Below are 23,556 nucleotides of genomic sequence, written 5' to 3' on the forward strand. Positions count from 1 at the left end.
TCCAGGCCGCAGCTCCCGCCATGCATGGCGTCTGCGGCCATCACCTCCTTTAAAGTCTCAAACATTCAATCAAATTCATCTTTGGATAAATATTTTTTTTATCTTTCCTTAAATGTAAATTAAGGTTCCAATAATTTAACAGAATATTTTCAAACTATTATAATCATATAATAAGAATAAATGTGTTAATATTGCATATTTCTTGAACATTTAATTCATGTTTTGTTATTAAATTTTTAACCATAAAACAGGCCGAAAAAAATGTTAAACAGTGAAAACAAACATGGCGGGTTTTGAAACCTTAACATTGAAGTACTTTATTGACGACTGTAAAGCGATTAATAGCTGCCGTAAGGACGTCAACAAACTTGACGCGGTCAAACTTTTCGTGTTTGGTCATAAAAGTCCACACTGTCCGTGACGTCATCTGACAGGGCGGAGAGCCAATAGGAAGCGTGGAAGCCCCCGCGAGGCGCGGCTTAAAGATCCCTCCGCGGGGGTCTCGCGCGCCAGCTGATGGCGGCGACCCACTTCAGCGTGAGACGAAGAGAAACCGCGGGAGCTGCGCGTGCGGACTGTAAGTTTTAAACGGAGCAAGACAAACAAACAACAAGCGGGCTCAACAGAGGGTCGGAGGAGAGAGCTGAAGTCTGAGGGAGCTGGAATTTTCTCTGTCGTCCACGGATAAAAAAAGATCCAACACAGGAAAGGTAAAAAAAAAAAAAAAAAAACAACAAAAGAACGTGTTGAATTCAAAATACCTTTATTTATAAAGCTAAAAACAACAGTATTAGTCTTAAATGCTGCAGAATAGGCTAGCGGACTGTTATGTTTGTGTAGGAAAACAGTGGCATATTTGTTGTTCCTTACCTCAAATTTGTTTGAGTTATTGTTGTCATTCAGAAAACTTAAAAGTCTTAGCTCAAAAATGTAATTAGATGTTTTAAGTGGGGCAAAAACAAATAGCTAACATTTCCATGGTTAGCTTGTTGGTTTATTCAGATTCGTTCATTTTTGTAGTTTTTGTTTACTTTAAAATTGAGGCAATTTTAGGCAACGTTAAGCAAAACGTCCGATGTCAAACTTATCGTAGATACCCCAAACTATTATAGTCCTTTAATAAATGGAGGTCAAACGTGACAGCTTCCCACTGGTGACTCAGCAAACTGCGTGTCAGCTCCACGCGAGCCCCCCGGGCCTGGAAGCAAATAACGTGTTTCCTCATTTGGGAGGATCAAAAAGTTGCGCTGTATTTGACAATTTACATAATGACGATGTGACCATGGAGCCTCGCAAAGGCCGCCGGGAGGCCTCCAGTTATGAATGACAAAGGCTGCCCTGACAGACGCTCACTCTCTGGTTTGTACAGGAGAAACGGGATTATTGCTGGAAACCAAATCAATCTCCGCATCTTTGCCTTTAATCTGCAGGGCGGAGAAAAGAAAATCTAAACTTCAGCTTTATTGAAGCATTATATTTGGAACTGCGTTTATTAAATAAAATGAAATTGCAAACAAACAAAAAAAAACAGATTATTGGCAGATTACCAACAGGAGCCTAAGTCTAACCGGCCCGGCCCCGCTGCGGAGGTCCAGGCGTGTCAACCGTGATGATGAATGGAGTTCCTCGCAGTCGAAACCTATTTGCACTTCCATTAGACGAGGAGCCAAATGGGGATCAACGTGCATATTTTTACCCGCGGAGAAGCCATACATCTCAGCCAAAACGTTGCCCCGGGGGCGGCGGGATAAAAGGCCGCAAGAGAGAGGAGGGTGGAGGTGTGTGTTTGTGTGTGTGTGCAGTGGGATGGGGGTGGAGGGGGGGCGAGGTGCCTATTCTGCTCAAATACTTGGGGGAGTAAAGTAAATGTTTAGCGAAGCACCTTCTGTCCCCGCGAATTAAACTTTTCCCCCGCCGCTCCGTTCACATTCACCGGCCACAGAGTTGAGCATGCGCACTACTCCACTGTTATTAGTAATATTAGACTGGATTTTATTCCTGCAAACACAAACTTGCATCTAAAGGCGGATTTCATATGTTTGTCTCATACCTGCAGATCATTTTGATCATCTGCAGGTGCCACATTTGACATTTCTTCTCCAGTTTGAGAACACAGCTGTCTCTGCCTATACATATGTAATCGTGTCCTCCAGCATTTCATCTAATAAACCCGTGTAAGTCTGCATAATTTAAGATAAAAAAAATCGTGCTATTTCTAAATGTTACCTCTATCAAATTGCTTTTATTATTATTACTATTTTGTAACAGTTTTTAATAAACATGGGAAAATATAATAACTAAATAAGTAAATAAAGGCTAGAGCTCAAACTAGGTGAGAAGTGCTGGCTTTCCTTACCGGCACCCGTAACAACTTAGCCTCGTTTTGCCGCGCGGCTCCTGCTGATAGAGCGCGAATAATAACTCATGAATTACGCATTCGTCACGGTTCATTATGACAACGAGGGGCAATTACCCTAATTAAGAGTCTTTTGTATAATTAATGGATGGAACAGAGCGATAATTGGATGTTAATGAATAACACTTAAGCGCGCGCTCTCACGGGGCTCCGCGCTCCGTCCGCTGGAGCGGCGGATCGGGCGCGTGGGGAGGATTCCCGGTGGACCGCTTGACATCCAGGCCGCGATTCCCTCCAGGAGTGAAACAGAAAAGTGGAAGAAAAAGAGGAGAAGCTGCCTGGCTTCAGTAAAATAGTTAATCAAATACATGTTTAACCAGTATTTAACCAACATGTTTAATGACCGCAATACATTTGTTCAAATTCACCACGTGACTGAAAAAAAGTGCAGATAAACGTGATCAAACATTAAAATTGATTTAGAAACGGAAAATGAAAGACTAGATATGCACAATGATTTAACATATTATTTATTTTAGGGGGAAAAAACAGTATCTTTATAAATAGTTGAAGCAGAATCTTTAAGATCTTCCACATGAAATTCTCTGTCTTTAATTGGTACACACATCCCTGCTGAGAAGCTGATGAGCCTGAAATTAATCAGTCTGCTTAACTGTAGTCAAGAATACAAAATTGTTCAATTAAAATATTAACTTTTCTATGCCTATTTTGTTTTTGTATTTCTCCAAATGTGATAAAATAATTCCCATCAGACTGCTTCCGGTAAGTTTTGGTTAGAAGAAATGTCTTGCTGACCTGAACCGTGCCTCGTCCTCTCTTCCAGGAGGCAAACGCCCAGCATGCAGCACTACGGGGTCAACGGCTACTCTCTGCACGCCATGAACTCCCTGAGCGCCATGTACAACCTGCACCAGCAGGCTGCACAGCAGGCTCAGCACGCACCTGACTACAGGCCCTCTGTGCACGCTCTCACGCTGGCGGAGAGACTGGCTGGTAATTGAGCGCATACACGCAGACACGAGTCACGCATGAATGCTGAACAGGGGCGGGAATGGTAGAGCCCCTCAAGATAGATGTGATACGAGCTTCCTGATTCTGATCATCATAAATCACTGGATTCTGTGAGATTCAGTCAGACTCTTTGTTTTAAGGGAGTCCAGGTTCTTACAGGTTTTGTGCCGCACAATGTTTAAATTCATCCCTCCTTCATGTCTAAAGCACCAGATATGGATTCAGTCCCGACATTGGGATTAGTTTATTTATAAAAACTATTCAAAACTAAAGATTGCGCAAAAAATACAATTTATTATACTTTCTTTAATCCATTTTTTTTAATAATTCAAACACCGGAAATATTTAATGAATTAGGTCCTAAATCCCTGTTAATCTCTGTGGAATTATCTGACTTTACATTTGAACTGCTGGTAAAATGATCCATAAGTGACGCAATGATCCGTTTCTACGATCCCAACACAACTTTGCCCTCGTTCGACATTTCTGGATGGATTCTATCAAATTAAACTCACTTCTAGTTTTTAGGTAATGTTGGACACTTTATGCTTTATTAAGGCCTTATCTCATTTTTTGGGGCCAAAGGTTTTTGTTTTGTACTCTTGAATTTTTTTGTAATTTAAAATCTGTCAGGTTCATTCCTCTTTGAAATTTGTTGGCATGAAAAAAGTAAAGTATTAAATGGAGTTTATCTATAGTTTTGATGTCGAGGAACAAATATTTAGTGTTTCATCCGGCCTCAGATCAAATCGCTGATCTGTTTCTTTCAAATGTTATAATACATAAAGAGCAATATGTTTGATCAGCGTCCATGAAGACTGCATGTACACTAGAGATTGTTGTCTGGGGTAAAATAAAACTCGCCGTGTGCTTTTCTCTCCTAACGGCTTCGCATTTCAAGACATCATCTTGGAGGCTCGCTACGGATCTCAGCACCGCAAACAGCGCCGGAGCCGCACGGCCTTCACCGCTCAGCAGCTGGAGGCGCTGGAGAAGACCTTCCAGAAGACACACTACCCAGATGTGGTGATGAGAGAGCGACTCGCCATGTGCACCAACCTGCCCGAGGCCCGAGTCCAGGTCTGACAGACCCCATTCGTGCAGAATGACAGGCCTGACTGCATTACATTTACAGGAACTGTTTTGTAGATGAATATAAGACAGGCAGCCGGAAAAAAAAATCTTCAAAACGGCAACAATAGGGGCTCAAAATGGAGAATTTGTGAATAAGCAATATGAAATATAGATGAGTGATTGGAATCTCATGAATTTGTGCACTTTTGCCACCAGGTTTGGTTTAAAAACCGCAGAGCAAAGTTCAGGAAGAAGCAGCGCAGTCTCCAGAAGGAGCAGCTTCAGAAGCAGAAGGAGTCAGGGGAAGGAGGGAGCGAGAAGGAGGACGCCTCCTCCTCAGCCACCGTCCTTCCTGATCCCCAGCTACCTCAGTCGTGCTCTTCCTCCTCCTCCTCGGAGACGGCAGAGGGTCCCGGGGTTCGTCCTGTCGCTCTGGACATGGAGCTGAACGTCACCTCTGCGGAACATTCCGGCAGCGAGTCAGCAATGGAGGACAACGCCACAGACAAGGAGGATGAGTGTAAAGCTCCAGGACAGGAGATGAAGTGCGAGAGGGCGCTGACCCCTGCAGACGCCTCCCCGGGATGCAAACGGCTCAGCCCTAAACCAGGTAAAGATTCAGAGCAGACCGGCCGGGCAGAAAAGCTGCCGTTTTTACAGAAACATGCACTAATTTGAGGACATTTTCTGTCAGATTCTCCCTCAGTGTCTCCATCGGTGACTCCGTCCTCCTCCTCCAGCAGCAGCTTGACCAACACGGGCCCCCTCTCTCAGACCCACTCCTACTCCTCCTCTCCGCTGAGCCTGTTTCGTCTCCAGGAGCAGTTCCGCCAGCACATGGCCGCCACCAATAACCTGGTGCACTACCCGGGTTTTGAGCTGACGGCCCCATCCTCCCTCCCGTACCTGGGAATGAACGTCAGCATGCCTCCCGCTCCTCTGGGCTCCCTGCCCTGCCAGTCCTACTACCAGTCTCTGTCCCACCACGCCCAGCAGGTGTGGAACAGCCCGCTGCTGCAGGCCTCGGCTGCAGGAGGCCTCAGCAGCCACAACAGCAAGACCACCAGCATCGAGAACCTCCGTCTGCGGGCCAAACAGCACGCTGCCTCTTTGGGACTGGACACGCTGTCCAACTGAGGCTGGCTCTGTTAACTAGACACCACAGCATGTCCGAGAGCCCGTCTGCTGACACCTAACATCTCCATCCACCAAAACCATCTGCTTCTGTACTCGTTTCAGTTGGAGCTTCCAGCGTAAAAATGACTTCAAAGTAAAAGTTTAAAAAAAAAATGTAATTGCTGCTAAAATGATTGCCGGTTCAGACTAAAAGATGTGAACAGCTGACGGGGGTTAAATGACAATGCAAATCCTGTTTACATGAGAATGAGGCACTTTGGATGGCAATTACATGTGCAGGAAAAGAGACTTTTCATCTAAGCAGCTGTTTTACAGCGAGAACTGCACAACAGCACATTAAGAAAAGCTCTTTAGTCTTGAGCAATGGCTACTTTAGCAGTTCTAATATTGATAGAATCTGCAGTCACTAACTTGATACTGACAATAAAAATTGAAAGAGATTAAATGACACAAACTGTTGATTTTAGAACACAAATCTCTTTTTCTTTGATTTTCTCATTAATGTTTAATCTTGTTTGAGGGTGAAATGCATTTTTCTCCACACTAAGCACTTCACACACATCCCTAATGTTCTCATTACAAAAAGCACATTATTTTAAAATGATATGTAAAAAAAAAAAAAAGCTATCTATTAATGTTTACTTGTAGGGTAATCGTTGTAATGATTGTAAGATTATATTCCAGCGCTTTCTGTCACGAGTTCATTTGTTTTTAAAAAGGGAACACTTCTGGAAAGTCAAAGCCTTCTGCCATTTGTAAGAAAGGGAAAGAAAGTGGAAATACTCCTTGAGTGAATATTTGAACCTGTGTGTCATTTCTGACGCCGTTTCTGTGACCAATAGGTTCTGATGGTGGAGAAAAGCCTTCGCCGTGTTCCGTTTTTGGGTTTTGCTTTTCTTTGTAATGTAGTCTTGAATTACTGTTGATGTTAAATACCGGTAAATGAAAATAAAAACTTTGCTTGAAGAGCTTTATAATAAGGGCTGCAGTTTGTTTTTGTTTGTTTGTTTTTATTGACAGCACTGCAAAAATCTGAGTTTTAAGAAAATAAAAGGACTTATTCTCCGTCTTTCAGGAAAATTAATCTCATCAAGAAAGTTTTTCAGTAGCAAAATAATCTTAGTTTGCAAAAACATGTCTTGGTGACTACAATTCTGTTTTTCCTTAAAATAAGATCTCATTTTTCTCCCCCCATTTGCAGATTCTTTTGCTCAACGAAAATCAGCCAATAGGGGAAGAATTTGTGACTTATTTCCTGTTTTTTTGCATTGAAACTGAATGAAAACAAGATCTTATTTTTTTTTTTCCTCTAACGTTAATTTAAAAAAAATCCAAAAATACTTTTTTTGGTGCAAAATGGCAACAGTAGGGGCTTGCGATGAAAACGATAAAAACAGAAAAGAGAGGATGTGAGAAGAGAACAGTTTCATGTGGAATATCTGCTAAAAAAGCAGCGTGGAGACATGGAGGCCTCCCCAGTGAATAAGCAGGCCATTATCCTGAAGAATGACGGCCCGGGGCGGTGATTATGATGCTATTATATCTGTAACAGCATGGTTTGTCAAAATGTACAGACCCCCCCCCCCAAAACACCCACTCACCCCCAGCTATTTCTGCCTCTCGCACACGTGCACACACACACACACCACCCTTACTTTATCCTCATAAACTTAACACGTAGCTGCACTACTTTAGCTCAGTGATATATTTGTACTGTTAAGTGAATCGGCCTTGGTGTGTGTGTGTGTGTGTGTGGGTGTGTGTGTGTGTTTAAATGACTAATGCAGCTGCTGTGCATTTTTATCCGGCAGGTTATGAATGGCCGTTCCTCCCAAACTGGATGGAGGAGGAAAATGAGCTCACCAGATTAGCGGCGCTAATATGGCTGTAACATCTCACCCCAACCCTTGTTGTGTTTTATTACACCACAAACATGTTTGTGCGTTTGTCCTCAGCCAAGGGCGCCTCGCTGGTGTGACTGATCAGACGGTGTGATACACACCCCGATAAGCGTGTCCTTGTTATCCAGAGGTGGAATCTGTTCAGCTGTGTGGCAGGATTTTTTTTTTTCTTTTTTATTCCCGTGGGGAGGCGGAGCAGGAAACGGAGCAATACTCCTGTTATGAGAGCTCTCACTTCTCTGAACGCCCATCCTCCCCCACAAACACACACACACACACCCTGAGGCTAGAACAGGGATTGGATTGCTTGATTGTACCGCTGCAGGGTCAAGTGTGTTGGGTCTTTGGCACTAGATCAGCTGCTTCAAGGGCTAACACTCAAAAACGCTCACGTCTCCATCTACTCCTCCTTTTAGCGAGGGATCTGATGCGAGCTCTGCAGGCTGTTTTTTTCAGTGGTTTCCCCTGCTTCTCTCTCTCTGCACCCTCGGATCAAGACCTCCACACAAAAATCACAGTGTACCATTCAGTCAGGGCTTTCTCTCCCTCCTCTTCATGGTTCTCTTAAAGGTTTTAACCACCGCAAGAACGAAAAGTGCCAGCGTTAGAAACCTCGGTCCATTGAGGAAGTGACAGGGTCTGCCAGAATATGATCCTAATCCTGTTTCCAGCATTCTTTTAGCTCAGTGGCACGGCCGTTTCGCAGCATATTCTCTGAGCTGTCAGGCCCAGGGAAATCCCTCTAATAGAGCATAGCTTAGATACACATCAAAGCCCTCCTGGAAACCAACAGCAGGAAGGGAGAAAAGCTGCAGAGCAATCAAATGCAAAAAAGGCAAAAGCTTTAACTCATGCCGTACCCTTTAAGGGAAGCAAAACTGTTCGCTTGTTTGCATAGTTCTCCCTAAAAGTATCAAGAATCCGAATAAAGTCGATTAAAGAATCGAAGGTATCAGGAGGTGCCCAACAGGTGGCTGAACAGTGAATCCAGGACCACCCTCCATTCATTCCACTTCATCTTCAGTTCTCCTCTTGTCCTTTTTCTCTTAAACACTCCGACTGTCACCTCGCCCCTCCCCAGGTAATCTTCTTAGAGAGAAGACAATGCCCCATTCTCTCCTTTCTTAATCTGGTTGCAGCTAAAACCTGAGGTTGCATTTCCAACGGGGAGCTGAACTGCAGCGCTTTCGGCACCAAATCCACCGGTCAGCACTGAGATCACACATCCAGAGCTCCCATGAGTAAGGAACACCATCTAAAGTCATTTGAAGGGCGTTTTTTGGTTCAGATCCCATGCACTCCTGGCCGTTTGTGTATTTTCTAAAACTATACAAAATAAATCCAAATACTAGCTGTAAGCCTAAAGAAAAGCTATCAAAGTCGCCAAACTATCAGCTTTATATTTATATCAGAATATATCAGTGTTTATATCAGTTTTAAAACTAATAAAAGCAAAATACTTTGAAATCAAACAAGTTAATAATTTACTGACAAGAAAACATATAATACGAACAACACAATTAAAGTTTTGACTGATGTTTTTTTTTTTTTTCATTTCGTTCACTAAATGAGCTCAGATTGTTAACTTTTACAGATTTTAACAGAATTGATACAGGCAATTAATTACTAAAATCACAATTGCTCACTTGCTGCTAAAATAACTAACAATTGACTAGATAGTTGACAAGTAGCTAAAATAGTAACAGCTTGCTAAAACAGCTCACAATTGACTAATGCTATGTCCAAATTCTCACCCTAAGCCCCAACTACTAAAAAACTAAACAGTACGGCACTATGTAGTGCCCTAGATTTTAAAAGCAATTTGATTAACTAGTTTTTTTTGTTTTGTTTTTTAAACGCCATTTATGACGTCATTGATCTCACAAAGTTAAAATTGAATTGATATGAGTGTTTTGCAACGATTATTTATGAGTCCACTGTCTACTGAAAATTAAAATGTTGATGGTTTATTAAATAAATATATTTTAATAAATATTTTGGGCAAAAATTGCTCCAACGCAATATATTGTGGTCTATATTCGCCAATCTAGTGAGCATTGATGCACACTAGTTTTTCCACCGAGAATTTCTAGGACACTAAATTTTGGAATTGTAGATTTGGACAGCACTACAAAATGGCGAATGCACTATTTAGTGCACTATAGAGTAAGTAGTGAAGGAATTCGGACACAACATATGCTCACTACTTTTTCTTTCTTTTAACGGTGACTATGACAGAATCGATTTCACAAAGTAAAAATCTAATTGATAAGAGCGTTTTTCAACGACCACTGTGTTCTGAAGATGAAAACAGTCCAATAAAAAAACTGTATTAACAGTTTTTCTCAGTTACTTTAGTACAATTCTCAGATCAGAATTGAAGTTTGCAAATATGTGTGTGCATTTCTCAAAACAATTTGTACAAACAGCAAAACACTATGGATTTCTTGCAAAAGCCTGTAACTTGCTCAAAATCTTTAGTTCATCTCTCAAAACTAAGTCTTTATGTCATTGAACATGTCAGTGCCATCAGAATGTCAAGTCTTTGTGTCATTGTCTACGAACAAGACAGTCAAATTACTTAGTCATGTTGTCAATATAACTGTGTACTTTAGAGGGAGGTTCTGAAGTAAACTATGGCTAAAGTTTGGATGACAATTATTGTAAAATGTAAGTTACAGCTTTTTTGTTTGATTGCAAGAGACTGGAAAAGATTCCCATTTACACTTTTATTGTTCATTTTGTAATTTGTTGACAGACCATGTCATACCAACATAGAAAAAACCCACTGCAAACAGTAACACAAAGGGAGATAGGACAATATTCTGTCCAACAGTACAGGCAGTGCAGTAGGAATTGGTGTGGTCTTCCTACACCTCTTGTCGTTCCTGTATGTTAGGCCACAAATTCTCATCCACATCACAGCGAATATCCTCTCTTGCAATGCAGCGAAATATGTTTGTCACATTATGACAACTTGGTCAACCATTTTGTAGTTAATGACTTATACAATGAACTAATGACTAGGTGTTTTGAGGAGTAAGACTATTGCACAGTGAACTATATAATACATTTGATCAACATGACATAAACAATTGATAATGTAGCAAAGAGCAGAGAATTGTACATAATCATTTGCATGGATGTACCAAAGCAATTGCAACTTGTTCAAAGAAGTGAGAAACTGCTTATATGATGTGCACAAGTGACATCATGATGTGAAGATTGAACAAATAGTTTTGAGAATTTCATTCTGATCTGAGAATTGTACTAAAGCGACTGAGAAAAACTGTAAATACAATTTTTTTTCGCAAACATTGTTCAAACCCAATGCTATGTGGTCTATATTCGCCAATTTAGTGAGCATCGATGCATACTTTTTTCGCAGAGACTTCTGGGAAATTTCTAGGGCCCTTGATTTAGGAATTGTTGATTTGGACAGCACAACTAAATAGCGAACGCACTATATAGGGCACTATGTCGTAGAAATTTGGACAAAGGCTAAGATAGTTGGCAAGTAGCTAAAAAGGCAATTAGCTAAAATATTAGCAGTTAGCTAAAATAAGTCACAGTTAGCTAAGACAAGGCCATTTCCGAAGTCCTGCCTGGATTAATAAAGATTACATAAAATAAATAAATTAGATTTTCAGTTGCCCCCTTTTTCAGAAAAGCACAAACTTCAGCCATTATTGTCGCTTTGTGCATTACAAATGTGATTTTGTAACATCTTGAATTTAAAAATAAAATAGGAACTTCATCCCAAAAAAAAAAAAAATGCTTTTATGAAATTAAAGTTTACCAGACCCTCATGCGCTACTACACGGCTTAGCTTGTTCTTATTGACCTCCTCTGCATCGTCTAAGGTCTTCATTTATTAAGAAATTACATTGAGTAGCCTGAATGGACCAGCTCATGTTACTCTGATGGACATACAATACTTGTAGTCACTTTAGATTATTTACTATAGTTTTTGAAGTATCTGAAAGGTAATGCAGAATGTTTTAAAACTGTTCTGAGACGGTGATGTTGTGAGGTCAGTTTTGATTTCCCTGGATCTATGAAACAACAGCAGCACAAGGTTTTTTCCTCTGGTTCTCTGCTCACATTCACATCCCGGAGAATCCCTGCGATGCGGTGAACAGCTGCAGCGTGACTTTGTGTTTTTTTGTCACATAAATTTGCCCTGTGCAGTTTCTGCTAGCGTTGAAATCGTCTCTCTCAGCAGATACAGCACTTATCTCCAATTCCAGACGGGAAAACAACACAACAGGCTATAGGTTCTAAGTGTACCGACACCTTCCTGATCACCGTGATCACCATTTACGCAGGTAAATGAATCATTAAACCGTTTAAGACCCCACATAGGATCTCAAAGTGACATTGCAATAATGTTTATTTGTCTTTCTGTGTGGTGCGAGGTGAAAACAGTTGGAATACATTGGAAAGCACATCTGGGAGCATTACAGCCATCATATCCGTCTTTCCAACACAGGCTTACACGGGGACACAAAAGCGCAGCGCTCCATTGGCTAATTCAATAATAAAGCAGGCAGTCAGACGAGTCTATAGACAGGCAGAATAGAGAGTAACTCATCTCTAACAGTCTGCCGTCTCCTGAGTGTTAAAACATGTAAATTTATGGAGGAGCCCATAGGAAACACATATTTACAATACGTTTAGGTAATCACAAGATATGCAAAGAGGCGTTCGGGGCCCTCGGGACGAATGCAGTCGATACAAAAATAGTTTTATGTGTCATTAATTCTCTCTGCATTCCCTGATACATCCCTTTTTTGCCACAGTAATACAGTAATCACTCACAATCGCACTGAAAATTATCTTCACTCATCTGTGGAATAAAAAAAAAAAAAAGCGAGGGAGCAAGAACAGGGCGAGTCGTCCCATTCCAGCCTTCTGCTGCCTCTTTAATGTTCATCTGGGAGCCGCATGGATGCCGCCCGTCCCCGCGTGGGGATGGCAGCCGGCTCCGCCGCTCGGAGCAGCTTAATGACACTGGGATGTGGGTTCGTCTGACGAGAAGCACATGCACGCCTCTTTCACGCTACATTGCCTGGCCAGGACAACATAAAGGGTCATCTGCAGAGCGACTCTAAAAGAGGCAACCTCTGCACTCCCATTAGGCTGCGAATCGGGGGGAAAATTTCACCTGTGAGGGATGTCGGTGCAGAAGGGAGCCAATCCGGGGAGAGTAATGAAAGCTTCATTATCTTGTCCTTCCGCGCCAAAGCAAGTTATTAGCCGAAGCTATCAAACCTGATGAATAAGCACAGAAGAAAAAATGCCCCATTTCACTGCAGTTAAGGAGCTAATTCTCTGCAATATGAAACATTGTCTTTGCAGAACTTAAAAAAAACCCTCACACACAAATGCTTGGTGTCCTCCAGCGGGCAAAGACTGCACAGGTGACCCTGACTGCTGATCAACTATGGCCATCTAGAGGACAAACATGAAACTGCAAGCAAAGCAAGATTTGAAATCCACAGCTTTGAGGGGGATTTCCTCCATACGCTCCATGTTTCTGTTTTTGTTTAAAAAAAAAAAAGAGAAAGCATCAGCCCCGGATTGTGTGCCTTCTTTGTTTTTTTTTCCTATGGGTAATATGTCCAACAAAGCACTTTACGCAAGTCTCCTCAGTTTACAGAAATAAATGGGTCCAAAGTTGGCTGCTAAATGTGGAACGACCATCTCCCCGAGGTGGAGGTCTGGAGCGAAGCAAAAGGTGTCGCTGAACATCTTTGTGAGGGCTCGCAGATTCACCACCTGAAGGAAAAGCAGGTGAGAGGACCACATGAGAATCAGTCCGGACTTTAGTGGTCATCAAATCTTTGAAAATTCATACAAACAGACAAAATTGTCAGGGGGGAAAAAAAGGGATTTAAAAATATAATTCTTTAAAAGGATTGTTTAAAAGATGTATACATCTCAGAAGCCAATTTTTAATGCAAACTAGACTTAAGTACGGTTTAAACTGAGAAGTTTTGCACTTTTATCCACTAAACTGGCTCATTTACAAATTTCATACCAACTGTAACAAAATAACAGAAGGGCAACAAATGCCTGCAAAACCTAATTTTGAATGGGATTTCTTCTACTAGAATAACATTTTCAAACTAATTACATGAGTCTGTAACATAACTAGCTAAATTAAATGTATTAAAATTTCTACTTCTGGTAGTAGAATTATTGAGTAAGAAGATTATAGAATGCTCTAAGCAAAATTGAATGCCAAACTACCGAGACCTTCAAGAAGGGTAAAAATCTGAAGGGATATGCTGAAAGGTGAACAGCAACATTTACAGTTAAGAACATCAACAAAATCTTAAAAAAGTGGAGAAATCTCTGTGTGTAAGGGACAAGGAACAAGAGTTTCAGATGCAGGATTGTCTATGCATCATGATAAACAGGTCAAATCAATTATTTCTGCTTTTCTTCTGCTTATTTTTGTAGTGATATCGCTGCTTTAATCCCACACATTATAACTGACATCCGTTTGGTTCAAATACCTGAAGCTGAATGCCAAAGTTCTCCTGAGCCAGGTAAACAGCTTGTTCAACCACACTCAGGTTCTGGTTGAGAGACAGGGAGCAGGTGGAGTACACGATCTCTCCTCCAGGACAAGCTGCTTGAATTCCTGCTCTGCAGGGACACAGGATGTCATTCCATCACATTCACAGAGGACTGTTTGCTAGACACTGTGATGGGAACGTTGTGGAACTATAAAATGTACAGTACAAAGAGATTATGAGTTTAAGCCCTTTTTAGCTCTTAATATGTTGTTTACTTACAAAGTTTCCATGTTAGTATTAAACTTGCAAGCAGAGAACAAAAACAGCTTTAAAGACAAGATGCTTTGATAAGGAATTCCTTACGGATGCAGGAAATGTCCATTTCAATATTCAACAAAGTGATGCTGCAAAAAATTGCTTTACAGTTAAAACAGTTGTGTTACAGGAGAAAAAAAACGAAAAGAAGCAAAGAAAAATAAATGAAAAAACATCTGCAAACACAGGGTTGTTACATTGTTGCAGCACCACAGTTTTTTTAAGGCCGTGTCAAACAGCCACTACGTACATTTTGAGCTTTTTCCACAAATTAAAATTCGCTCTTTAATAAAAAACACGCCCGATATACGTACTTCATGAAAGTTTCTACATCTGTCATTTGTCGATGTGCACAGAGGTCAGCTGAGGGTTTTGGCCAACGGGTTTACATGAATTCCGTTTTGAGCTGTACAAACCTTTCAGTCAGTAGAGAATAACGCAGTTTACGTGTATTTTACGTGGTTTATACACAATTATTACGTAAATCTTACAAAATTGTGCGTGATTTTTCTGAGATGCATACACAAATTTGTAGCTGTCCACAACTGTTCCACGGATGATTAAGGGACGTTTCATGCGTGTACCACGATGCATCGCTTTCATATACGGCACATCAGGTTAAAAATGACATACTTGACGCACAAATATTGGCCCAAATTTTGCTTTTACATTGGTTTAAGGGTTTGACGTGGTTTATTCGTGATACATCTGTGTTAATTTCACATAAATATCACCATCTGGAACGTATATTCACGTAAATAAAGCTTCACAAAATCCTCCAGGTCTTTCATCTTCCAGCACGGCTTCAATAAACAGACAACTTGGTGTTTATGTTCTCATTATTTAAGGCTTTTTTTCTCATTAATTCACTGAACAAATTTTTTTTTTCCAATTTTAAAAACACAAATTTAGAAGAAAAAAAGCCATAGATTTAGCCTCTGACTTTAAAAGTGGGAAATATTACTTTCTTACAACTTGTCTCATAAATCTGACTTTCCTCTCATAAATTTTCCTTTTTTTGAAGTCGTAAATGTAAGAAATTTAAAGTAATAAATTTACAACTTTAAAAAAGACATACATTTACAAGAAAAAGTCATAAATTTACAACTTTATTCTCAAAATATTTAAATTTTCTCGTAAATCTACGACTTACGACGCAATTAATAAAAACCTTTTTTGTAAAATGGTCCGAATACTCCCTTATACTCCTGCGTTGATGAGCTTTTTTCTAACAGTGATTGTTCTTGGAGCACATTGTTCTTCATAGCAGTAAGTTGACCCCTCAAAGCTACAGAGTAGATTTATTTGGTTTGTATTATTTAAAGAAATTTACCTGCTGTGTTCATTCGTACCCTTTAAAAAATAACAACGCAGCATTGTGTCTCTGTCAAAGTATTACTCAAAATTATAAACCTCAAGGCCACATTTACTGACACTAACTACAGTGTAATTATGAAATTTGGAACTAACAAACTTTTTAGACCAATATTTTCAACACTTTATCTAGCTGCACATAGAGGAAAGAGCTTTAAAAAAATCAAATGAGGATTAAGAATAAAGTCTCATCCATTACAAGTTTAATTGAAATATTTTTCTATATTTAACGTTTTTAACTGTAGAATCTAGAAAATATACGGGAAATTTAAATTTCAACCAGAAAGAAGAATAAATTAAAGTGTTCTTTCTTCAAGCAAACAAATAAAGCACTTAAAAAGTGCATCCCACTTCTGTAATTCCTTACAAGTTTGACAAATATTCCTCTAACTTTGTGGGAAAATAAATAATAAATCACAAAAATAAAAACTTTTGTACAAATGTGTCCAATCTATGACTTCTGTGAATCAAACTTACAGGAGCAGCTCCGCCTGTAGCTGTGGCAGCCTTCGTCTCTCTCCAGTCCTGCTTTTACTGAATATATTGTTGTCATCCTCCATAAGTGAATGCCGGTCTGTGGTGCACGGAACATCAACAAGGACCTGAACTCAAAAACAAAAGTACCTGATCAGGTCAGGAATTTCCGAAAGGTCAAAATAAATGTTTTTTTTTGGTGGTGGGGCCTTACTCTGTCAAATGTGTTTTTCTCAATCTCCCCCCATGTGGTGCCATCAAACGAGCTGATGCGGACTCGCTCATCTGTCAGAAACTGTTTAGGAACATAGCTGTGGAGGACTTTCCTCAGCCGTGATGTTCTAGAAGTCGAGGCATCGTTTACACACAAAAACCCTGTTGGGTAAACACAACGTGGAGAGAAATTAGGAAAACTAGAAGTCAGAGAGAGACCAAGAAAGATGTTTAAGAGAAATGAGTGATCACTCACTCACGAGCTGAGTCTGAAGTAAAGCCAGGGTCTTTCCGCCTGGAGCAGCACACAGATCAAGCACAGTGTGACCTTCCTGAACATCAAGCGCCAAACATGGCAACACAGACGCTGCATCCATGAGGTAGTAGCCCAACAGGCCGTGGCTATCTGGTCTTAAGTAAAAGATACCAGAAGATCAAACTGCAGTGACCTTCAGAAAAAAAAATTCAGACGTTTGCTCACCTGGCAGGCTTAAATCGAGTGACATCACCTCTTGGAAACACATAGCACTTGATATTTGGGCTGAGTGGTGGAGGAGACAATTGTTGATCATTACCATCAGCACCACTGGTTTGCTTCTTAGCACCAATCTCCGATGGTTCAGCTACAGAGACAAAGAATGTAGCAACTGACCTCTGACCTTTTACACAGAAAATAATCAGCAACATCACTGCAAATGCTGTGAACCAAAACATACCCCCTCCATGTCTTTCACTGATGAAGTCTCTACATCTCTGGGCTTGGAGATCAGTTATACCAACGTCAACATCAAAGGAGAAATTATTGAGCAGGGCGCCATACTTCTTCTCTGTCAACAGGGCGACTCGCACTGAGGGCCACAGCTCCCCCAGCTGGGTACCATAGGTGGCGTCAAAATGCTGCAGGGCCAGCCTGGTGGGTGGGTGTTTGACACGTGTCGCAGCCTAAAAAGAGCAAAACAAATGTTATTTTTTTTTTTTTACAATTTAACTGTTCTGTTTTGTTTATTTATTTGTAGCAGTTTTGTATTTGTCTAATAACGTAAATCTAAAAGGTAATAAAACTATACTATTTTATTATTTTATTCATTAAATGTAAACAAAAAAGTTTCCCACCCACAGTAAATTTATAAATATACTTTTTTTTAAATAGAAGGAAAAAAATGAACCTGAGGTAATGTATAACACACATTTTAACAAGCAGGTGGTAAATAATAATTATTAGCTTAAATCTTTATTTTCAGTGGGTGCTGAGTAAAACAATAGTTCTCTTATGTCGTAAAATCAAAATTATTATAGACTTTCTATTTGCACTTTCTTTAAATAGAATTAAACAAACATTACAAACGGCTTTTTGTATTAAAGGTTTTTAAATGTACCCATTTCTCTTTGACTCGGTTCCTCCGGGGCGTCAAAAACCTTACATCTGTCGTTTTTCTGAGCAGAAGCCTGCTGCTCGGTAGAAACAAGGCCATGCTTCGGTCCAACCCGGTTTATGCTCCGTCGTTCCCGTCGATTCACAAAAAACATAGTTCCGCACTTGCACGTAAAAAAAGCAATTGGCCAGGGCAAAGCTTAACTCTAATATGATTGGACAACATAAACGTCAATCATAATTGAACCAATAGAATGTGATTTTGCGTGAGTTTTTTTTTATTCGGAGCAGTTTCCGGCGTGTGACCGACCTTGCTTTCTCCAGTAGGGACATTGACGAGTCGTGAGTTTGATTCGCCGACTTTTCGAGAAGGTTCGCCGGTGGAAAAAAAAATGGGATTTGAGACGAAGATGCTTACATACGGAGAGCCGGACGATGAGGTATGAAAAGTACTATCAATCACCATTTTGAGTTACTATAGAAGCTAAAGTTTTAAGCTTGTCAGCTAACTCTGCTGCTCAGAGTAAGTTTAGCTGTAACGTTCGGCTTCATGCCCCAACCCCAACTCAGTCACGTACTCCCACTGTATACTATAAGTGTGTCTAGAAGCACTAGCATGTTGCTGTAGAGACAGTTAGAAATTGTATACAAAAGTTAGGAGTAAAATACTTTTCTTGAGGCTTAATTTGTAAAATTACAGTCCTTTGATTTATCAAACTCAGCACAATAGATAAACTAGTGTTTATGTAGGAGGAAGATGCACCTGCAGAGGAGGAGGAAGAAGAAGAAGAGGAGGAGGAAGAAATGGTGGTAAGTATGAAAATTATGTAAACTGAGTATTATATTCATACTTGTTTAGTTTATTTATAAGCTAAGAAATCAGATACATAAATGAAGTAGTTTAAGTCTGTTCCGCTGCCGTCCCAGACTGCAAGGACCAGATTGTTCTTTTTTCTTATTGCGCCTTTGAGCAAAGATTTCACCCCCACCACATTCTCAAAATCTGTACACACCCAGTTCCCAGGGAGAGGGAAATCTAGGCATGGCGAACGACCCTACCCCTCCCAACAAGCGATGACATTACAGCTGGGAAAAAACGTCTAAAAATGAATGTGGTGCAAAAACCTATTTTAAAAGACATTAACAAAACCAAAACACACGTGTAGGGATATCATAGGGAAGTTTTGAAATTATTATGGGATGGCCACACGACCTATAACCTGTAGACTGTAAAAACAATGGATGAATCGATCCGTTCATGCACGCTCAAATTTTAAGTCACTTCCTCCTCCTTATTGCCACAATTAAGCAATTTGATTTATATTTACTCGGGCTGCACGGTGGTGCAGTGGTTGGCACTCTTGCCTCACAGCAAGAAGGCCCCCGGTTCAAGTCCGGGCTGGGGGACATGAAAAAGACAACATCAATGGGGGACCTTTCTGTGTGGAGTTTGCATGTTCTCCCCGTGCATGCGTGGGTTTTCTCCGGGATCTCCGGCTTCCTCCCACTGTCCAAAAACATGCTTCATAGGTTGATTGGCAACTCTAAATTGTCCAAAGGTGTGAGTGTGAGAGTGAATGGATGTGTGATTGAGGATATTCCACCCTGCGACAGACTGACAAGTGGCCAGGATAGGCTCCGGCAACCCCGTGACCCGAAAGGGAATAAACGGTTAAGAAAATGAAAAGAAAAAAAAATGAATGATTTATATTTACTCCTGTAACTTGGATACATTTTATACCTTTGTTGTTTCCAGATTATAAACCTTGTAATTCATCAAAAAATAATTGCAAAGTTAACTTAAACAGCTGAGAAATCTGTGATCGCAAGAATTTGTTTTCCTCACAACAACAGAGAGCGACCGGATTACAGCACCAAAAAATAACAACTCTGTCTTGTTTATTTCCAACAATGAAAGTCTGGATGATAGAAAGACAGCCACGGCTTGCAGTCATTTTGTTTGATCGTTTTTAGTTTTCATATGTTGAGAATAAGTTAGTGCGTTTTACTATAAGGAGAGTTCATTGGCTACAGCAGCCGCTTTAGCCGTTAATAACGTGTTAATGGTGTCAGCAGGTGGCGCTGTATCCCCCTACTTTGGGGGGTAAACTGCCATAAAACAAGGCAGAAGAAGAAAACGTTTGTATTTCTTAGCAGGATCTTGCGGTCCTGAAGCTTAACCTTTTGTTCTTTCATTTTTTTCTCAGCATTAAAGTAAATTTTTTCATTATTCTAAACATTTGAAGAGGTTATTGTTGCCAAAGACAAACCCTGACCGTAAACCGCTATGGAGGAAGTGACGTAATATTTGTGCATGCGCAGACGGATCGGGAAGCCGTCACAGATTAGGTAGAAACACCACCAATTCCTCACCATTGCTTCCTGATACGGGTCCCGACATTTTGAAACCAGGCGACAGTGATTGGTGCGAGCCGCTATGAATCATCGGAACTATGGCAACTGCTGTCGCCAAACAAGCAGGATCTTATTTTGAGTCCCCACCTCTTTCCAGGCTGCTACCACTTGACCGCTGCGTTTCCATTGGCTATGGAATTGCGCAAATTGGATTTGTGATAATAAATTAGCTTAATTGAAAAACACGTCAGTTTTGGAGAAAAAAAATAGCATTTATTGAAAAAAATATTTTTCTCTTAGACCTTTTTTTCAAATTAGATGAGTCACATGACCAACAATTCTGCACAGGTAGACAGTTTGCATCCATTTTCTTAACTGGGGCTGCAGAGTTGCCGGAGCCGTCCAGTCTACTGTTGGTGGAAGGAGGGATACAGCCTGGACAGGTCGCCAGGCTTCGGTTGCTCCGCTGGATCCTTGCGTAGCAGCTTGCAATGCCCGGTGGCGGGGCACGTTTTCTTGTTATGCCGGCACCCAGGCAGCTGGCGGGCCGCAGACGGAGCGCCAGCCAGCCAGAGCGATTATTTAAAAAGATCCTGTAGTTTGATTCCTGTTTTTATTTTTCCTCTCCTGAACTAATGTGGCTCACAGAGACACAGATGTCGCGGCAGAAAGCGTTTTTTGTTATTTTTTGTTTTTTCGCAGCGGGAGTGGAGCTAATACTGGGAGAGACTGAATGATCTCATGAACATTGAGACTTAAAGCTTTCTAAAATAAATAAATCCCATCTCTAAACATCCTCCATGTCTTCCATGCATTGCAATGAGTTGTACGGAGATTTGAATGCATCTGCTGTAAATCCAAGTATTGTTCACATCCGTGTTTGAATGACTTATCACCTGAGTTGGTTTGTGTTTATTCCCATAATTATGATTTAATGGAAACAGGGAAATAGTTGGGTTTTTTTCAACATTTCTAGAATTTCGATAAAGTTTTGCGCATTTGTGTAGTTGAAACACAGACTAAACTCAGCTTTCCCTTTCTAGTCACTAATGGGGCTCAGGAGAATTGTTCAAGCTGTTGAGAAAGAATCATTCCAACGTTTCAATCTAAACGGTAGTTTTGCATTTAACATTTATTCTTATTTTTATAGTTTTCCCCTCCTGGTATATATAGAGCTTTTTATATATATATATATATATATATATATATATATATATATATATATATATATATATATAGAGCTTTTTTTTTTTTAAGTCCCAAATTTTTAACAGAAATGTTTTCAATATTATCCAAGTTTTATTGTACAGAAAAGACTTGAGCTGTTATGGGTGCATGAACCCTATCGGACTGATTTAAAGGCACAAAAATGAACATTTTGTCCTCATTTTATTTGAACGGTAATATATTTACATCCTCCTGGCTGTACATACATAGGGGTAAAAATGCTGTCCTGCTATTCATTTCTAAGCCTACGACGGAGTTTTAGGGCCAGTTTACAAAAAAATATTTTTTAAAAATCTAAGTCGTAAATTTGCGAGAAAGAAAGTCATAACTGTTAAATTACGAGATTTTTTTTATAAAGTCATAGATCAAATTTTTATAAAGTCATAGATTAAAGAGGACAAACACCAAAGTTGTCCGTTATCGGAGCTTGAAGATGAAATATGTGGAGCCTTTTGTGAAGCTTTATTTCCAAATTATTATAGGTTTAAAACAAAAAGATTCTGAACCTTTTGGCGACTCAAAATCAGATTATTTTACATATGAAACTCCGCTTTCCGGGGTTCAGTGTCGGTAAAGTGGAGTTTCATCGGTAAAATAAGGAGCTCAGAGACACGTTTGGGTGTAGAGGACCACTGCAGCCTTTGTTTTCCTTTTCATTCACATAACCTGAAGTTCATTTGTCACATTACGTCATGAACCTGTCATCCCAACACCAATGCGGAAGTAAACAGTGTTACATACGCCCCCTCCTCCAGATGAAACGTCCCGTTTCAACATAAAACAACAAAGGAATGAAAATAATCTGTTATATTAGCATTAGAACGTTGAAAATGCCAAAAAAAAGTGCTATTCCTCAGACGGAAGCATCACACAGACGTAGAGATCTGGTCTTTGCTGGAGTAAGAAAGGATTCAAGTGAACAGCTGCAGGGATGCCGTTGTCTTCATCATCAAGCTGCAGAGATCCTGCAAACCACCCATCAATAAATAAAACATTAATAAATCATTAAATCAAACAAATGCGCTTCCAAACATTCAGCTCACCTGTTCCATTGAGTTTAGTCTGTCTGCTGCTGCGTGGCGTTCACTTGCTGCACTGTATGCTCACTTCCACTTTAATCTCGTAAATTTACGAGGAAAAAAAACTTTTAAATTTACGAGATTTTTTCTCAAATTTACGACTTAAAATCTTAAGTTTATTTATTTTTGGGTGGCCCTAAAGCTCTGTCGTACAGGTCGGCACTTTATGAGGAAGAATATTTTTTAGCTCCTGAGGGTTATCTTTTAACAAATCAGAAAACGTTTGTCTTCCAGGATCCCTTAGAAGCCATACGATCAAAATGTGAGCAGACCGAGCACTGTGTGCACGCTAAGGAGCGTCTGGAAATGTGTGAAGCCAGGGTCAGCTCAAGGTCCAACACTGAGGAAGACTGCACAGAGGAGCTCTTCGACTTCCTGCATGCCCGGGACCATTGTGTAAGCGCACGCTGACAAACCAGCAGAATTCTGGGCTCTTTTTTTTTTTTAATCTGCGTTTTCCTGCCTTTCCCCTTCTGTTTTGCAGGTTGCACACAAGCTGTTCCACAACGTGAAATGACCTTCCTCCTCCGTTGACACACAGTGCAGCTTTACGAACTGTTGAACCTCAAACACAGACATAATCAGCCGTCTGTCTTTAATCACAATGGAAGTGCGTGACGCCCTTTTGTACCCAATGAAAGAATTCTTCTACATTACAGTCAGTGCTAATTGATTTAAATGTCTTCAAAGAAACTCCTGAACTATCAAATCCTTATGTAGTTATTTGCCCTCACTCAGAGTTCACCTCAGGATAATGTATATGGACTAACTCTAGTAATAAAGGTTATCTTTGGTTTACCTGTTTGTTCCTTTTTTCAGTGAAATAATAGGAACTTTGCTTTTGATATTAGGAACTGTGGCCATTAGTGAGGTCCGGGAAACGGAAATGTGCTTCCGTTTCTCTGCTTTTACGCATCTTTGGGGCCAAATGTATTGAATGTGACATTTTGAGACCACAAAGACATAGCAATGCTGCAAAGAATGCATAAATTAGGAATGTTTATAAAATTGGACAGGTAAGATCTGAATACTTAAGGGAGAAATCAGTAAAAGGCGGAATGGACAGAGTTGAAAAATGAGATTTTCGCAAGAACTTGGTGAATTCCTGATATTTTATTCC

The 23,556-nt window shown here is 40.3% G+C and overlaps 3 protein-coding genes across 5 annotated transcripts; 2 read left to right on the forward strand and 1 right to left on the reverse strand.

Moving 5' to 3' along the window:
* The first annotated feature begins 444 nt into the window (after nucleotides 1–444).
* On the forward strand, nucleotides 445–6,576 carry dmbx1a (diencephalon/mesencephalon homeobox 1a). 3 transcript variants are annotated; one of them, XM_078935250.1, is made up of 5 exons: nucleotides 445–710; nucleotides 3,201–3,369; nucleotides 4,274–4,468; nucleotides 4,679–5,072; nucleotides 5,157–6,576. In XM_078935250.1, the coding sequence occupies exons 2-5, from the start codon at nucleotides 3,217–3,219 to the stop codon at nucleotides 5,597–5,599; spliced, it is 1,185 nt and encodes a 394-aa protein (XP_078791376.1). In that variant the 5' UTR covers nucleotides 445–710; nucleotides 3,201–3,216; the 3' UTR covers nucleotides 5,600–6,576. The 3 variants fall into 3 exon arrangements, with proteins under 3 accessions (XP_078791376.1, XP_004078989.1, XP_078791377.1); XM_004078941.5 differs by having other exon boundaries at nucleotides 453–710; nucleotides 3,201–3,370; nucleotides 4,290–4,468; XM_078935251.1 differs by lacking the exon at nucleotides 445–710 and adding an exon at nucleotides 2,346–2,703.
* Nucleotides 6,577–11,875: 5,299 nt separating this feature from the next.
* Nucleotides 11,876–17,936, reverse strand: nsun4 (NOP2/Sun RNA methyltransferase 4). The gene is made up of 8 exons (XM_004078942.5): nucleotides 17,780–17,936; nucleotides 17,120–17,345; nucleotides 16,885–17,026; nucleotides 16,660–16,814; nucleotides 16,405–16,565; nucleotides 16,194–16,318; nucleotides 14,025–14,157; nucleotides 11,876–13,281 (listed from the first exon to the last, which is right to left on the reverse strand). Exons 1-8 carry the CDS (start codon nucleotides 17,873–17,875, stop codon nucleotides 13,138–13,140), a joined length of 1,182 nt encoding a protein of 393 aa, XP_004078990.1. The 5' UTR covers nucleotides 17,876–17,936; the 3' UTR covers nucleotides 11,876–13,137.
* Nucleotides 17,937–18,057: 121 nt separating this feature from the next.
* Nucleotides 18,058–23,234, forward strand: LOC101166083 (cytochrome b-c1 complex subunit 6, mitochondrial). Its single transcript, XM_004078894.5, has 4 exons — nucleotides 18,058–18,215; nucleotides 18,526–18,585; nucleotides 22,671–22,832; nucleotides 22,921–23,234. The coding sequence occupies exons 1-4, from the start codon at nucleotides 18,168–18,170 to the stop codon at nucleotides 22,951–22,953; spliced, it is 303 nt and encodes a 100-aa protein (XP_004078942.1). The 5' UTR covers nucleotides 18,058–18,167; the 3' UTR covers nucleotides 22,954–23,234.
* The last annotated feature ends 322 nt before the right edge of the window (nucleotides 23,235–23,556 follow it).

This window comes from Oryzias latipes, chromosome 17 (assembly GCF_053564925.1).
Source record: "Oryzias latipes strain Hd-rR chromosome 17, Olatipes_Hd-rR_3.1".
In the NCBI taxonomy this organism is placed as follows: domain Eukaryota; kingdom Metazoa; phylum Chordata; class Actinopteri; order Beloniformes; family Adrianichthyidae; genus Oryzias; species Oryzias latipes.

Bases quoted from the DNA above. Each gene is read 5' to 3' on its own strand.
- dmbx1a (XM_078935250.1), top strand. From the start codon at position 3,217: ATGCAGCACTACGGGGTCAACGGCTACTCTCTGCACGCCATGAACTCC. The intron at 3,370-4,273 runs GGTAATTGAGCG...TTCTCTCCTAAC, and splicing joins CGCTGGCGGAGAGACTGGCT to GGCTTCGCATTTCAAGACAT. The intron at 4,469-4,678 runs GTCTGACAGACC...TTTTGCCACCAG, and splicing joins TGCCCGAGGCCCGAGTCCAG to GTTTGGTTTAAAAACCGCAG.
- nsun4 (XM_004078942.5), bottom strand. From the start codon at position 17,875: ATGGCCTTGTTTCTACCGAGCAGCAGGCTTCTGCTCAGAAAAACGACA. The intron at 16,815-16,884 runs GTGAGCAAACGT...CTTTTACTTAAG, and splicing joins ACTCGATTTAAGCCTGCCAG to ACCAGATAGCCACGGCCTGT. The intron at 13,282-14,024 runs GTATTTGAACCA...CTTTTCCTTCAG, and splicing joins ACTTTGGCATTCAGCTTCAG to GTGGTGAATCTGCGAGCCCT.
- LOC101166083 (XM_004078894.5), top strand. From the start codon at position 18,168: ATGGGATTTGAGACGAAGATGCTTACATACGGAGAGCCGGACGATGAG. The intron at 18,216-18,525 runs GTATGAAAAGTA...GTGTTTATGTAG, and splicing joins ACGGAGAGCCGGACGATGAG to GAGGAAGATGCACCTGCAGA. The intron at 18,586-22,670 runs GTAAGTATGAAA...TTTGTCTTCCAG, and splicing joins AGGAGGAGGAAGAAATGGTG to GATCCCTTAGAAGCCATACG.